The sequence below is a fragment of the Rhododendron vialii genome, chromosome 1a (genome assembly GCF_030253575.1).
Source record: "Rhododendron vialii isolate Sample 1 chromosome 1a, ASM3025357v1".
NCBI classification, from domain to species: Eukaryota; Viridiplantae; Streptophyta; class Magnoliopsida; order Ericales; family Ericaceae; genus Rhododendron; species Rhododendron vialii.
This window is the reverse complement of record NC_080557.1, coordinates 6,772,361-6,789,290: the sequence shown is the minus strand read 5'-3', so window position 1 is coordinate 6,789,290 and position 16,930 is coordinate 6,772,361. Positions and strand designations below refer to the sequence as shown.

General features: G+C 38.0%; 1 protein-coding gene across 5 annotated transcripts; it reads right to left on the bottom strand.

The window, feature by feature from the left end:
• On the bottom strand, positions 1-16,571 carry LOC131300188 (nifU-like protein 3, chloroplastic). Of its 5 annotated transcripts, none has more exons than XR_009190891.1 (6): positions 16,306-16,564; positions 10,000-10,107; positions 9,756-9,873; positions 7,787-8,088; positions 1,931-2,091; positions 1-1,472 (listed from the first exon to the last, which is right to left on the bottom strand). XR_009190891.1 is itself a non-coding variant. In XM_058325912.1 (6 exons), the coding sequence occupies exons 1-5, from the start codon at positions 16,405-16,407 to the stop codon at positions 6,849-6,851; spliced, it is 822 nt and encodes a 273-aa protein (XP_058181895.1). In that variant the 5' UTR covers positions 16,408-16,561; the 3' UTR covers positions 1,891-2,091; positions 6,822-6,848. The 5 variants fall into 5 exon arrangements, 3 of the variants coding, with proteins under 3 accessions (XP_058181906.1, XP_058181895.1, XP_058181909.1); XR_009190882.1 differs by lacking the exon at positions 1-1,472 and adding an exon at positions 6,780-7,040 and having other exon boundaries at positions 1,891-2,091; positions 16,306-16,561; XM_058325912.1 differs by lacking the exon at positions 1-1,472 and adding an exon at positions 6,822-7,040 and having other exon boundaries at positions 1,891-2,091; positions 16,306-16,561.
• Between the last annotated feature and the right edge of the window lie 359 nt (positions 16,572-16,930).

Sequence of the window (16,930 nt, the reverse complement as noted above, 5' to 3'; positions counted from 1 at the left end):
TGGGACTGGGAGTATAGACATGGGAGTATTTTTTTTTTTTTGCTTTTTTTCTTTCCATTTGGGAATTGAGAGGACTATGAATTCAGTTATTGATATGTGGGTGGAATAAGAGAACGTGGAGTTTTTTTATTGGTAAAAAAAAATTCAAAAATCTAAAAAATTAGGATTGGGAGATTAGAGGTTTTTTGGCTCAAATATATTTGCATACGATATTTAATGATGATTAGCATTGTGTCCCGTTCCATACACGGGGCAGCGAAAAAAACGTTGGGTTGAAATTTATTCATTGTTTCATATATCGAATGGGACACAAATATATCATTGACCAATTAAAAAAGAAAATACAACAAAAAAGTCATAAAACATAAAACATAAAAGAAAAAAGAAAAGAAAAGAAGTAATAAATGTGATCTCCATTTACTCCACCCCACGTCCATCCCCATCCCTCTTCTCCCATTAAAACATATAACTGCCCAGTATTATTTAGGTTTTAAAAATTCTAAATTCTGAAAATTTAGGATTCGAGATTTGAAGGTTGGAGAGCCCCCACTACAATTGTATAGGATATTGATAGATAGATAGATGGATAGATTATAATATGCACAACAAAGTACTAATGTAAAGTATTGCCCAGGACCGACTAATTTTGCCAAAACAAAACCTGGCTGCATGATTCATATATATGATTTTATCACTTTTCCAAAACATACCATATAATCATCTGAATGCGCCTTGTTTGGATGGCTTTTTGAAAAATAATTTCCAACTCAAAAAATATTCATTACTCTACTTTCAATCATTACTCTCATTTCTTTCTCTACTCATTATCCCTATCTGCAATCATTATTCTCATTATCCCTATCTCCACTCATTATCCCTATCTCCAATAGTCCAATTATTACCTAATTTCTCTCCACACAATACCCCAAAGAACCAAACCCAAAAATTTTGAAATCTCCATCCAAACAAATAATTAGGATCTTAGTATAAGAATCCTTGTACCATCTGCCCCCGGTCTTTATCCTAATAATCAACACATTATTGTTTTTAATATGCTTTATAATATCACATATATAGTCATAAAATGGGTCACCAAAAGCATTTTTTTTGAAAAACTGGACACCGATGTAAATTGTAATCGCAGATAAACAAACAAGCTGCACTAGAGTCTACGCTACTAGGTAGCCATCGGTGTTGTGCCGACTTGTCCGTCAAAAGCCCTAGCCGAGAAACAGCCCATCACTACCATCGAATCCCTGAGGGCGTACGTGTAATTCCACGAATCCCTGAGGGCTAGTGCCACTGTCCACATAGCGGTGGCTGAACAACAATGACCAAAGAATTCATCCACTTACCGATATAGGACAATCACTCCATCCCTTAGTCGGGCAGCAATTAGTGATTTCTGCAGCAATTACCGATATAGGACAATCACTCCAACCATGCAGTTTGTTGCCTCGGATAAATCACTTCTGCAAAAGAATACGGAATGTAACATGAACTGCTAACAAAGGTGGAAGGGAAACATGAGAGACAACAATCCACCAAAGATTGTTTTACGGAAAATACTCCTGTGGACTGGCAAAAAAACCCTTAAATAATAACGATGAAAGAATAATCTGTGATACTATTTTTAGCCACTGCCATCCTAACTACAAATCAGCTCCGACGGTTAATCAGAATATAGCCTGGAAAACATTTCAGAGCTTCAACTAAGCCATGGCCTAGTGATAATTGGTACAAAGAACAGAACGAGTATCTGTCATTCGGATAATGGTTAATTGCCCGTTTAAAGGGTCCATCAGCTCCTTGTCAATGAATCAAAATCTCCCGTATTACTCTAAGCCTGTGTTTGGCTCTTGGAGATCAAGTAATCTATCACACCATCCAGAAAAAGAGAAACATCCATATGTTCCCGTTAGGTTCTTACCCCACTACAAATCGCTCCAAAAATTCAAGGTTCCAATCAGAGCAAAGGGGAACATAAATCAGTTACAATTTTGCGTCTCTGGCCATGAAAGTTTGCTATCTATTCTTTTTCGGCATAAGTCTCTTGAGGCCATGAATGTCACTGCAGCTGACAGAGAACACCTGCAAAGGAGTTAAATTGACATCTGTGAAAAGCTATATAAAGAATTCCTCATTTGCTCGTTAGAAACTGCCACTAACTATGAAGCACCAATACGAGTACAGCGTAATTATAGGATATGGTACAATGCGGGTACAACGATACAAAAAAACATGAGTAAATCAAAAAAATATGAAACTTGCACAGCTGGGATACGTCTATAATTCATATCTTTAGTGATTAATACTTCTTTGCTCTTGTTAATGTCAAACCTCCAGCACTCATCTACCTTCTTATGTATGGTATGATCTATTCTTCAAAAAGTTTAAACAAATGTGCCTAACTTGCACCAGAACTCATTTTCTATTTAAATTTGGTCACGTCATAATGACACTTTCAATGTTTTATTGGTATTTACCCGATTAATCCTATCTCCATTTTCTTAATATTACATATGTAACTTCAAAGAGGAGCATGGTTTTCAGATGTTCCACCTACTCTTAGTTTCAACTTCACGTACTCAATTTTTTTTGGGGTATGTGTGTCTAGATACTTCAAATAAGTTCTTATGTATATAGAGATCATTAAGGACAAACAAAAAATAAGAACTTAAAAGGGAAAAAAATAGTTAGTTGTCAATATCAAGCGCCTAGTTCATCGCCAAACTAAAAACAAAAAACAAATATGGCGTACTGATACCGTACCCAAATACCAAAACATACCCAATATGTTTTGGGGGTATCGACTACATACTTTTCCTTAAAAACGTTCCAAGGCAATATATAGGCATACACTAGCCATACCCGCACCCTAGATATTAGGTTTTTGTCATATTTCGTACCCACACCCCAGTTGTCCCCGTACTGATGCTTCATTGGTCGTAGATACCAAAGAAGTTTCGGACACGTCGCAGAAAGAGTGCCACACAAATGTCCAAAGTAACATTCTTATTTCTTACTTAGAGAACAAAAAAAAAAGAATATCGAACACGTGTCCGACACATGACATTTTTCAGGTGCCAGTGCTCGGTGCTCCTACGGTGACATTTTTAAAGTACCCTTGCTTCTTAGGTTTCTAACCAAAAGTTCCATGTGTGTGTCATACCCGCCTTTGGACTTTTCAAGTGCTTCACAAAATCTGAGATCAAACAAAATTGAAACAAAATCTTATAACAAGCAATCCAAGGATGAGTTGTCCACAACTAATTATCTCATATGAAACGGATTTCATAAACTAAAATTGAGACAGTGGTGTTTCAAAATGATTGTCAAGTGTCAACTTTAGAGCTTCCCATCAATAAAGCAAAACTTAATCAATATCACGCGTGGCTGTGCAAAACAAATGACTTCAGATTTGAGAACCATAAATTTAGCAACATAGACATTCCTAGACTCCTAGTTGAACACCAAGATATGGAAACACGAGACAAGATAGATGTTCCAATATCATCTCCTAACAGAAAAGATGAACACACTTGAATACCAAACTTAAGTATATGTTTTGTAAAATGACAGTTCAATATTGAATTGGTAAATCATTTTTCTTTAATTTGCTGGAAAAGAAATTTCAGGAAAATTGTTTTACCTACGTTATAAGGTGCAACCAATACCGAAAAATAAGGGATATTTTTGACATTGTAGTAAACGGAGCCTAAATGTGTTCTCTTTATATCTACAACATAGATAAACTATTTTTCATTTTGAAAACAGAAAAATAATAAGACGAAAAGAGGCCAATGAGTAGTTGGTCCAATGGTATTGAGTTGACTCTGAAAAAGTACCTGTTGACGATAGATGCTAGGGTGAGGCATGGGACTAATGGATAAAGATTACTTTTCCCACTAGACCCAGAAATAAAACCAAAAACAAAAGAAAAGCAAGCAATCAAACAAACAGAAGTCTCCGTTACTAATGCTAGAGGACAAAGTGAGAGAAAAAAAATTCAAAAAATGGAATGAGCAAAAAAAAAAACAAAAAAACCTAGGGCCAAGATTACGCCTTTAATTTGCCAAATTGGGAAACTAGTTTCTCAAAACCAAATTAGAGAGGTCAAATCCATATCACAAAAGTGTCTTGGTGAAGAAAGTAAATCAGTAAGTAGAAGCAGAAATCCAAAACCAATTCGTTAAAGAATAACAAACTCACTCAAAGTCAAAGGTTTCACTGATGAAGATCAAGAGATTGAGAATGCATTGACACCAACTAAATTAATATCTACTCTGAGTGCTCTTTGTCAACTCAGAGCAGCAACATTGAATGAATAAATTTCTACTAACCCTAATGAGAACCAAAATGCAATTGCAAGAAACAGTGACGCTGAAAACCTAAAATAACTCGATTTTTGAATGCAAATGGATTGTAACTAAATCAATATTTACTTCTGTTTACTTAGATGGAACACCATATAAATACGACGACGCTATGCAATGATTTTAGAGATGCAATGCAATCTCTCGCACTAAATGATGAGGAAAGAATTAGGATCTCCACAAGGCCTGTATCAGAATGAGAAACATAGGAAAGGCTCTTGAAGGGATGCAGGGTGCTAAACCACTCAAAACCACTGTGTTCGCTTTGGGTCTCTAGACCTAACCCTTTCTCTCTGCACACTGTCCCCAATAAGGCTTCTTCTCAATTATTACTCTCATTTCTCTATCTATCTCTCCCACTCATTACCCCAAAAACCTCCTTAAAAACCCAAACCAAACAAACCCCTCAGAAAGGCATTAGAGCTACGGCCAAGTTTATGAAATAAACAACTCTCATATTTACAAGGAACAAGATCTTAAAATCCTTGTGATATTTAAGCTTTGTTTGAGCACCAAATCTAAGCCCACCAGTACAGAAAACAAACCAGAAACCTCAAATACAGTTGATAAGTGTGGCTTTAAGCGCATGAATAGTACTGCAATGGTATTCCACTGCAGAGAGGTTCTACACTGATTCTTAACCTTAGGAGTGTTACACTATCATTTCAACAACATGTCATGCAGAGACTATACATGTTTTAAGTGGAAGGTTTGATCTAGTTTTATTTTAGATTCCAGCACTGATAGCTCCAGGTTCTAATACCTAAACACTAAGACTGTAGTAAATGAAGCATGGCCTGACATGAAGTCCTACTTATCTGAAAATATATTAATATGATGCGATTTCATGTACTCTACTAGATAAAGGGAGAGCACCAATTGGTGTGGACCCCTATTTGAGGCTGGCTCACATTTTTATTTTCCCTAATTAGACAAACGAATCGTAAATTTCATGAACTCTATCACATATCCTAAAATAACTGTAGGGGTAAAAGAGGAAAAACTCCACCATACTCACTCTATGTCTGTCTACAATTGGGGCCATTACGCTCTAATGTTCCAATCCACTTCCGAGGCAACAGGAACACCAAACCACTAACACCCTGTTCTTCAATCTATGTTCGTTTTCATTCATTTCTCCCCAAATCTAATTGTTCCATCCCATATGTTACTGTTAATGGACAACTGCCCAACGTTACACTCCCAACAGAAACTACAGTTTCAAAGAAAATAAAACAGACAGATACAGAGAGAGAAGTATAGCTTTGGATCTACAAAGACAGGAACAGAGTGAAGACACTGTTCGCTGCATTTGATTTCCAAATGACGTAGAGGTGCTCTTTCTAGCTTCGATGTTGTTTCCGAGCATCTTTTTGACAGCCTATAATAATATATAAATAATAACGAATTCTTCGATTTGTCTATTCGACTAAAGGGGTTCTATCACTTCTAAGTGGCTTAGCAAAGACGATTTTCGGGCAGTATTAGCAAAGAGGCATTCCATGATAGAGTCCCGAACAGATCAGTCACTGGAGAACTACTGTGTTTCTGATGTTTGGTCTTCAATTTTCTGCCTACCAAGTTCCAATTTATTGCTTTTCCTCTGTAAGGGTGACAAATCTTTCTTTTTTTAACTTTGATTTATAGAAGTATCTTGCATTCTTATTTCCTTTTGGCTCACAGTGACGCCAGCGATATATTTCTTAATTTTTTGTTTGTCTAAATATGTACCAATCTTATAATTCTCCACACACACATCGCGTGTGCCATGACTTCTAGTCACTTTGAACACCGAAGTACCTCACTTATAGCATGACCCAAGGAAACCCATGGTGTCAAAGATTAACCTGAAAAATTCTTAGAGTAGGTTGACCGTCGACTCTTTTGCCATGTAGTTTGAAGTTTTTAAGTCTAGGAGCTGGTAGTTTGTTTTCTGTTCTTTTCTTAGTTATGTGCAAGTTGTGGCATACCTTTATGATTTTTTTCATACCCACACTCGTAAAAATATCAAAAAGGGTAAGAAGCAAACCTATAGGCCATAACATGGGTGAGTTTACCTCATGAACTAGAGGAAAACTGAGAGACAAGGTGGCAAAAATAAATGTAGCTTAAGATAATATGTTAAGTGCTGATGGAGGACAAATCAAAAAGCCCGATCATCTAGCCCCTCTCTTGCCATGAGAAGGAAAATCAAGGAAGGGGAGATACGATTATTACATGAATTACTGGAAAGAATTCATCCAATCCAAATAATATAGTAGTAAAAGGGCAGAAAAACTTAAATCCTGAAAATTTTCTATCGCAACAATGGCGTAGGTGTTTGGACAGGCCATTGCCCAATAAGGTTTGGGTTGAAATAAGAATTAGTTATTGTACAATTTTGGCTCATTAATCAATCTGTACCTTAATTAACATGTCGCAATTGGCCCATTAATCAATCTGTACCTTAATTAACATGTCGCAATTGGCCCATTAATCAATCAACTGGACCGCTGCAATGGAAGATATCTTCTCTCTCAACTTCTGTGTTATAGCGACTCGTACCGTCATAACACTAGCTGCCGGACCACTTAGCCGGACTTTGACAATGTAATCGTTGATTTGAACAAGCTCAAGTACTCCACCCCCGGTGCCAACAAGGAATGGTCTTATCTCTGAGAGAAGCTGGAAGATGAGCAAACTTGAGACCTCAGAAACAAAATCAATTCTCTTCTTCGTTACTACTACAGATGATATTATTTTTTCCCTAGGTGGGGGGCCTTGTATGGAGCAAACTCACTGTAAGATGTAGTGAGTAATTGCAGCCATCTCCCAGCAATTAACGGTCCAGAAACTCTTCCCTGGAAGAGTTTCTTTCTTGAGAATCAAGGAAGAGTTTCTATTAAATCCGGTTCTTTCGGGACTTGTGTGGACACAATCTCAACTCCAGCTCCTGAACACATACCTCTAGGTCGAAACCAGGCGAAGGCACAACTATGGGTATCTAGTATTGAAAACTGTTGCTTGTACAGCCATATGAACTACATACCATATCCATAGGAGACATTTGCAAAATTACGTCAAAGAATCGGAAGCAACGGATGCATTTGTAGATTGTGAAAGTTTAGATGGACTATAAGTCTATAACAGACTTTCATGTAACTTAGGTAATGCATCATCAACTGGCCAATTACGGTTTTGACATGTTTCGGAAAACATTTACTGGGTGTTACAAAGCGAATTATTGCAAACATAAAAGCACTAAACTTAAATGAATAAACATTTATATGCCAGTTCCTTTTATCTTTATCAATATAGAAGCTTAAAAGACTCATAAAACCTACTATCGAAGCATAAAATTCAACTCTCCATTAAAAAGAATAAGCAATTTAGTATGACAGTGATAGATAGGAGAGGTTTAAGGGTCCAACCTTTTCGACATTCTCCTCATTCAGCTCAAGGCCAGTCTCGGCGTCCAAAATTTGCTCCACTTCTTGAATTTCTGGGATCTTATCTCGGAGCCGAGTTTCGATTCCCATTTTGAGTGTCATAGTTGAACTTGGACAAGAACCACATGCTCCTTGCAGCTTTAGTACCACAACAAGACCATCAATTTCATGCAGAGCCACATTCCCTCCATCCGCCATTAGGCCCGGTCGCACTTCATCCAACACCTTCTCAACATTCCCCTCAGTCAGTGGGAGGACACATGTTGGTGAAAACACACGACCACCTTCACACCAGAATTATGTATACTTAAAACCACAAAGTTAATAAATCCCAATTATAAAGCTCAGCTTTTGGCTGCAAAATGAAAAGGAGAAAATTGGAAGGCTATAAAGTTCCAAACGTATTCAATTGTTTTGGAAACTACACAATCCACAATTTTGGAGAAGTTATCAAATACGTCTGATCCACCATGTGGTCATGACCGCCAAGTATTAGGAGTGCACACATGACTATCTTGCCTAGAAAAAGGACATATAAGTGACGGTCAGCCACTACATTACTAATGGGAGGGCACACCACATGTCCCACTGGACCTATTGGACTCGATATTATATCCCAAGAGACAATTATCGATAACTCGTGAAATATGTTAAAGATCATTACCCACTCTTGAATTTTTGGAAGTCTACGGAATGTCACCAAAAACTTTTGAGCATTTAGGGAAATCACTGGACTTCATTAAAATCTTCTCCAGGAAACTACTAGACTTTGGTAGAATCTTTGCACTCCTTCAAAAATGTTCTGGACTGCGCTAGAGAGGCCTCATCACCAAAACTAGAAACTTGGCCAACTGCGCTAGAGAGGCCAAGTTTTTGGACTCCTTCAAAAATGTTCTGGACTGCGCTAGAGAGGCCTAATCTTTGCACTCCTTCACCAAAACTAGAAACTTGGCCAACTGCGCTAGAGGGGCCTCATCACCAAAACTAGAAACTCTCTAGTGTAAGTGTGATACTCCAATTAAGGTGTCCAAACTCCAAAGTGCCAGAGAGTTGAGTATTTTAGATAAGTGTGGAGACTGTGAGTCTTATCCTTTACGAGTAATAGTTAGTGTGTGGTTGAAAAACATTTGGATTTTGGGGAACAAAATTAAGGTTTTGTTTCATATATTTGGAATATACTTCTTTATCTTGCTGGCAATAAGCTAAGAACTATATACAACAAACCTATGCAGAACGGACACTTCGCTGGAGGTCATGTACCGGTGCTGGATACTTGACAGACACTGACACTCTCTGTCTCCGTACACGTGTTCAACTTTTTCCATTTGGACACTCCAGGGACACTATAGAACACACTAGAACACTTTCACGAAACTGTATGGATGCTCGTGCGGGGTTTCCTTTCGTGTGATAGATGATGCCTGAATGAACATAACAACACACTTATGAGGGATATACGTTTTTCATCAAAATTCTTTAGTGAATTATGCACTAATAACCATGAAAAACGGGCTATATGGTATTTTGGTTGCTTTTGGGTTGTTTATCCATATAATAATTAACACACATATAACATCCTATGCGTGTCCCCAACCTATCATGTTCACCAAAAAAATTTAGATTTACATGTCATGTCTATGTCGTGTTGCGTGTCCATGCCGATTCTACATAGCAACAAACATTCTAATTAGTCAAGGGGTCCTATTTTTTGTCTTCTTCACCACATATGCACAACAAACAAACAAACAGAGCCCATGGGAGACACATACAAATCAACAAGAACTCCGACAATTAAACTAGCATTTGCCGTTTAATTGAGATAATCTTCTACAGTAATCAAATAATTAGTTAGAAATCAACATTGTATCTATGATCTATCAATGTGGCTAGTTTAATTCTTCACCATAGTTCATTTGGGTACTATAATATACAAGAATGTAATATGACTTACCGGCATGCTTTCTAATGCCATGAATTGAATGGAATCCCCGAAAGTGTCTAGCAGTGAATTGGCCAAAGAGAAACGAGTTCTTCTTCGATGACAAAATACTGCAATCAGCAACCGGTTTCTACAGAGAGAGAGAGAGAGAGAGAGATCACAGAGTCAGGTAAAATCTATGCCATAAAGTTACTGGTCCAATAAGATAATTTATGACCAATACATAAGGTAATGTAAATAAATGTAGATAATACACCTTGTAGACGGACTTGTATATTGCTGTGGTTGGTGTTGCTCTGAGACGTTGAGTCGGGGTTGAGATTGCGCCCATTCCTAGAGTGCTATTTAGCAAAAGGTAGGAAGACTGCAAAAAAATAATAATAATAATCAAAAAAATGATCATGTTTTCTGCCATCTTTCTACTACACATACGCACTTGCTCAACGGAGAATGCACGGGTAAGGGGCTACCCATTTTGGCATGAACACTTTTGTGAAACTGTGTCGCAAAAGTGATTTCCATAATTACCCCCAAAATTATTTTTTTGCTCTTTAACCACAAGTGGACAAGAACTAATTGACAGGGTGATAAACGAAAAACACTCACTCTAACTGCGATACCCCACGTTCCATTCAACTACCCACTCCCCCACTTGCACACCCCATGTATTCTCACATGCACACACAGAGTGCGTGCCGCGTGCCCAACCTCTAGTATGAACAAGAAACAAGGGTTTCAACTGGTTGGTGAATACTCTCTCTCTCCCTCAAAGTATATACTAAAACACTTATCCCAAAACACAAATTCAAATTCAAAATCCTTGTTGGAAAAATAGCTTTTATACCAATCAACAGAGACTATGAATAAATTAAACTTCTTAAACCATAAGTAGATGGAACTTTTGTGTATCTACTACTCCCTCCGTCCCTTTTTTTGTGTCCAGTATTCCATTTTGGGCTATCCTTTAATAAGTGTCCATTTTGTAAAGTTAGGGGGGTAAAAGTTGGTGTATTGTCTATTTTGTCCCTAAAAGTCGATTTTATTTTGAAAAGTTAGTGAGTAAAAGTGTAATGATGATAAGTAAGTAGGGAAAGTGGAGGAAAAAGCTGATGTGAAAGGTGTAATGATTATGTCTTTTTAATAAGTTGGAGTTACGAAGCAGGACACTTAAAAAGGGGCGGAGGGAGTACTTGTTCTGCAAATACAAGTAAATGCAAACACAAAAAAGTTCTACAATTTGCATTTCACAACATTCAGTGTTCAGGATTCATTGCATAACTGGTGTGTTTATTTAACCATATATTACATTTAAGCATCTGATACCCTAATATTAAAAAACAACAAACGGAGAGAAAGAAAGGGGTACCTGTTTCTCTGAACTGGAGAGGGGGATACCTGTTCGAATTGAGATATTGGGCTAGTTGTAATTCTGATTGCACAGACACCGCATATATAATGGGACAATTACATTGAAGACCCAACAACTTGATCCACGTGACAATTTAGTTCCCATACTTGTACTTTTGTAGTTCAACTCCTAAGACCTCTAATTTAACAACTATGTCAACTCTCCCTGTATATATATCATTCTTACTCCACCACCCTAACGGGCTGTTTGGATGGGGGATTAGCCCCCGAATATACCAAGCGGCTGGATTGCAAATCTCTCCCTTCCTCTTCTCCGGTCTTCAGCTGGCAAAAAAGGAAGTCGGATTAGAGGTGACTCTGGATTACATATCCACCTGTGGGGTGGATGCGGATGGATTACCAACGACAAGGGTACCCCCCATCGTTGGTTATTCAGCGTTGTTGAAAGACCAGGTTGCCCTTTTTCATTCCTATTCCTCGCGCCTTTTGCTCATTTTTCTTCATCCCACAAACTAGATCAAGAAGAAGAGAGGAAGAGGTCGCCGATTCAAACTCTGGTGACTCCCCCGCCATACGTCGACGGTTCCAGCTCTCTACCTCGTCTTCCTCCTTTTTCCTTAGGTATTGTTAAGCTCCATTGTTGTAGGGTTTGAACCGGTGGTGGTTTCGCGATCTGAACTCATTATTGTTTCGCGATTTGGTTTTCGATTGAGCTTTAGATTTGTGCCCTAAAATTTCAGATTTTAAACCTAAATCGCGAGTTGGTTTGCGTCCTAATTTGTGCCCTAATTTCTGAATTCATTGCTCAAATTTCAGATTTGTGCACTAATTTGATATTTGTGCCAAAATTTTAGAATTTCCCCAATTTCTGAGTTGTGCCCTAAATTCAAATTTGCCCTAATTTCTGAGTTGTGCCCTAAATTCATATTTTCCCTAATTTCATATTAATGCCCTAATTTCAGTTTTGCCTTAATTTTTTAGTTGTGCCCTAATTTCATATTATCCCTAATTCAGTTGTGGCCTAATTTTGGAGTTAGCTATAAGATTTCAAATTTTGGCCAGTTGTTATAGATTAATGGACTTGTTATAGCATGTTTTGGTTGATGTTTTCATGTGGGCAATTTTCTGCGCACTTGACATGCTATTTTGTGGTCATTTTACATGTTTTTTGAGATCAATGGTGCGATTTTTTGGGTAGTTAACATGCTATTTTTTGGGGTGGAATGGTTCTGTTTTTTTGGGATGAAATGGTGCTATTTTGTTTGTAAAAGTTGGGTTATGGATGCTGTGGGCTATGAGAAGCAATTCTCTTCCAAAAAGAGAAAGGGAGTTTTAAGAGCTAATGAAGCTTGACATGCAAATGGTTGATAGGTTTATTGTAAGCTTGACTGTGTGTGTGCAGTCCCATTATGTGCCCAAAACTAATTAGGACACGACGCGGATACAGACAAATCAAGCTTATAACTAGACATGGCGTATGCATGTACGCATGAAGTCGTGTTGTTTTCTGGGTATTTAGTTGGTCTAATTTCAGTTTTGACTCCATATAAATTGTGACCTTTATTTTATTTGGCCTAATATAAGTTGTGCCCTAAAACAGATGGCAAGAATAACAAAACGTGAACGAAGAAAGAAGGCAAAGTATGAGGCATTGTTAGTGCTTCTATGTGTCATGAGAATGGTCAATAATGTTTTGAGCCTGTATATGCTAATTACGGACTTAATTGGCGAAAGGGTTCGACAAAGGCCTCGTTTGCGTCCAAATCCTAATGTCTACCAACACCAAATAGACGCACTTAATAGGTTGGTATGCGGGAGTGACACAGACTGTCACAATCAATTGAGGGTAAATAGGTATACCTTCGTGAGTTTGTGCCATTTACTTGAGCAAAATGGACTAGAAGAGTCTAGGAATGTCACTCTTGTGGAGAGAGTTGCGATATTTTTGTAGATTCTTTCGCACCATATAAAAAATAGGCGTACGACTTTCCAATTTTGGAGATCAGAGGAAACACAATTAGTAGGCATTTCAACGCTATTTTGCCGGTGGTGTTGTGCCTTCACAATGTCTTGTGGCATCATCAAGAAGCTATTCCTGCTAATGAGCCGGATGTTAGGTGGAAATGGTTTGAGGTACAGATTATCTAAAGTGTTCAATTATTGTAATGCAGTTATTCATTCTAATAATCTAATCTAATAAAATAAATCGTTGGTCTCTCGTAGAATTGTCTAGGGGCTTTAGACGATACCTTCATACCTGTCCTCCCCCCAACCGAAATGAAGGCACGCTTCTGGTCAAGGAAGGGTGACTACGCGACAAATGTGTTAGGAGTTTGCAGTCAAAACCTACAATTCATATATGCGTTGTCTGGTTAGGAAGGCTCCACCATAGACTTGAGAGTGCTTCGAAACGCCTTGGTGAGGCCTAACGGGTTGAAAATTCCACAAGGTATGTCACTTTGCCACCTTTCCATTAGTCAACATATGTCCACATTTGTGTAAACGTACTCACCTACACCTATGAATGTCATTTGTAAGTCGTTACTACCTCGTCGATGTCGGTTACACTAGTGGACCGGGATTATTAGCACCGTTCAGGGGTCAACGATACCACATAAACATTTGGAGGCAAGGACACGTTCCTCAGAGCCGAGAAGAGTGCTTCAACATGAAGCACTCTGCCGCACGTAATGTTGTGAAGAGATGCTTTGGGGTGCTTAAGATGAGATGAAAAATCTTGAGATCCTACTCTTTCTATCCCATTAGGACTCAATGTCGCATCGTCACAACATGTTGCCTCCTCCACAATCTCATTAAGCGTACAATGCCAGTGGATCCTGTTGAGGCTGAATAAACGGCGTGGGAGTAGCAAAACCTACATAATGTGCCACCTGAAGAGTACATTACAACCATTGAAACATCGAACGAATGGACCCAAATGAGGGATAACTTGGCAACCGAAATGTACAATGATTGGTTAGCTCATCATGGGGCTGGCCAATAAGATATCTTTAAATTGTGTCGTTTCTTTGTTTTAAGTGGGTTTGTTTTATAGACTTGTTGAACAATTCTGGCCAATGTTGAAACATATCAACTATTTCCATGTAATAACAAACTATTTTGTGAGTGTTTGCCCTATGTCAAATTGTTATTGTCATTGAAATCAGGTTAGCTAACATGACCAAATCAGAGCGATTCACGATTCGAAAAATGACCATTTCGATTCATGATTTGAAAACTACGAGTACAACTAATATCTTTCAGTGACGAGTTAATGCTAACTTAATGCTGCCCCCAAAAGAATTCGATAAGGTCACTCGTTCTACTTAGGTGGAGCAATCTGAACTGGTCGACAGAATATAAAAGAGGACCTAACTACCATGGCCATTCAACATGAAGCAAAATGCTGAATCACTTGTTGAAATTGAACTGATAGATATTGGCTAAAGGCTCCACTTATTCGCCACAAAACTCAAAGAAAACGAAAAATCATGAAATGTGAAACCACCCTTTGGATTGTTAGAGTATGTGATCTCATATTGTTTGGGCAGAGAATGAGTGATACTTCACATACAACTTTTCCATCTAATTGGCTAATGGCACAAGTTTTTGGGTTGAATCCAACGTTTCTGCACTTGCGTATCTGTGGTTCCCCGGAGGGCCAAATGGCGCATAAAACTTTTGAGTATATGATCAACGACATAAGCTCAAGCTTTTCTTCTGGATATGATCGGCCAACTTGTTGGGAAACTTCTGCTCCCACCCACAATATAGCACACAAAAGGGGAAATATCACAACACAAGAAAAGAAGGAACACGAGAATATACGAGGCTCGGCTTCAGTGCCTACTCCACAGGAGAGGGAGAGAGAGTAATCCGCTATAAAAATGAAGAGTACAATGGTGAGATACAAATACACTCCCACTTGGTATTTTTCCCACACCCCTTTTCCTCATTGTTTTTCTATAACTCAAACGCACTCATAAGTTTTTCCTTTCACACACACATAGCACACACAAATCCCATATATAGACAGGCATTTGCACTAAGCAAAAAAGGAGCACAAAAAAACTCGAGTAGCCGAGATGCTTCTGGAGCCCAACCACAAATGCTCCCTGGAACAAAGCACAGCCGGCTTACCACTCTAGAGAATTCCCTTGAGGCATTTAATTATCACAGCCAACACCCAACAAACCATCAATTTGTTTTTCTTTCTCTACAGCATTAAATGTAGGGAAAACCCCAACACAAGTAAAATAAACTATAAACTTTCACACTGGACAAGAAGAAAACTCTGAAATTTGTTGAAGCTATAGCCGGCAGGTAAAAGATAAAGATGAGAATTATATCAATCACACGATCAACAACTTTCTTTCTCAGTTCCAACAGAAATAGATGGAACGAAAATATAAGGAAAAAACAAAAATGCAAATAATGGGGATTGAGATTCGATAATCTGGGGGATCACTCCAAGGGAGGAAAACACTTAGCTGAATCAGTCAATTTGGCTAATCTGATGAACACTGGAATGAAATGCAACAACTAATTTATAATGGATCAGCAATTCCATGCAAATTGTGAGAAACAAAATGACCAAAAATGCAGAAAACCCTATCAAATTCCAGATTTATTAAAGGGGTACGGAAGATATTTATCCAACCAGTTCTACCGACAGTCTGCCATCCGCTCCAACTCTCAATCCTTGCTCTGCACTCTCAACTCTCGCTCTCGCGAATTTTAGTAGTTTGAATTATTTTTGAAAGACGCTTTCCTCGCGCTCCGGCAAGCGCATTATGTCACATAGGACGTCTACCCATTTTTTTTCTATGATAAACTTTCAAAAAACAACAGGAAAATTATCAAATAAAATAAGTCAGTCTATGGAATACAGATTAATTATTTCCATCTCATCTGATTTTGACAAACTCAATCCAAAATCCCCTTTGTAATTTTTGTTTCCTGAATCCCTTCGATGTTTGGCAAAGCAATTATACAGATCATGTTCTGGCATTGCAATACACACTCTGGATATACCAATTAAATGTCAATCACCATTCACCAATTGGGTTAGTTTCAATTTCAATCAAGCACATTCCATCAAAGCCAAGAAATAGACACGTATCTGTATATGAGTAGAGAGTAGTTATACATAAACATGTAGAGAGAGAGAGAGAGAGAGAGAGAGAGAGATTACAGAGAGGTCCTGGGTAATGTTGGAGATCTCTTGTTTGGCTTTGTTGGGGGCCCAGAATGTACTAGCTTTGATGCTACCTACTTTTGTCAGAGCCTTCTCCATTTCTGCTTCTTCTCTCTCTCTCTCTCTCTCTCTCTCTCTCTCTCAACCACAAGACAGAGATAAGAGGGAAGATGGAGTTTAACCATTCTCTCGCTGGAACTTCTCTTTCTCACTCCTCTCCGTCTCTATCTCTCTCCTCATTCATACGTGTCGATGTCAACAGGTATCCACTATTCAGTGAATCAGTGCAAGCCAGCTCAAGAAGAAATGGACTTGATTTTTCTCGTCTTTTTAATATTCGCATTTTTTAGTTTTTGTTCATGTAAGTTTTTATATTATTGGTTATTTAATAAAAGATTATATTTCTATTGATAACAATATAAATCAATTAAAAAAAAGCCTAATAGCCATGGAGAATTTTTTTTTTTTGAACGGCAGCCATGGAGATGACTATGTTATTTTATTAATATATGAAAGAGCAAACTAATAAAAGAAAAATACAGTAAATACAGATGACAATATAAAAAAGAGCGTGAATATTGTCAAAGTGACTACTTGTTAGGAAAATGGGCTCTTTTTCGAC

What these genes read in the sequence shown, in the direction of transcription:
- LOC131300188 (XM_058325912.1), bottom strand. Translation starts at nt 16,407, where the DNA reads ATGGAGAAGGCTCTGACAAAAGTAGGTAGCATCAAAGCTAGTACATTC. An exon ending in TATACAAGTCCGTCTACAAG is followed by an intron (nt 9,874 to 9,999) that starts GTGTATTATCTA and finishes CTCTCTCTGTAG; the next exon opens with AAACCGGTTGCTGATTGCAG. An exon ending in ATGAGGAGAATGTCGAAAAG is followed by an intron (nt 7,041 to 7,786) that starts GTTGGACCCTTA and finishes CTCATCTTCCAG; the next exon opens with CTTCTCTCAGAGATAAGACC.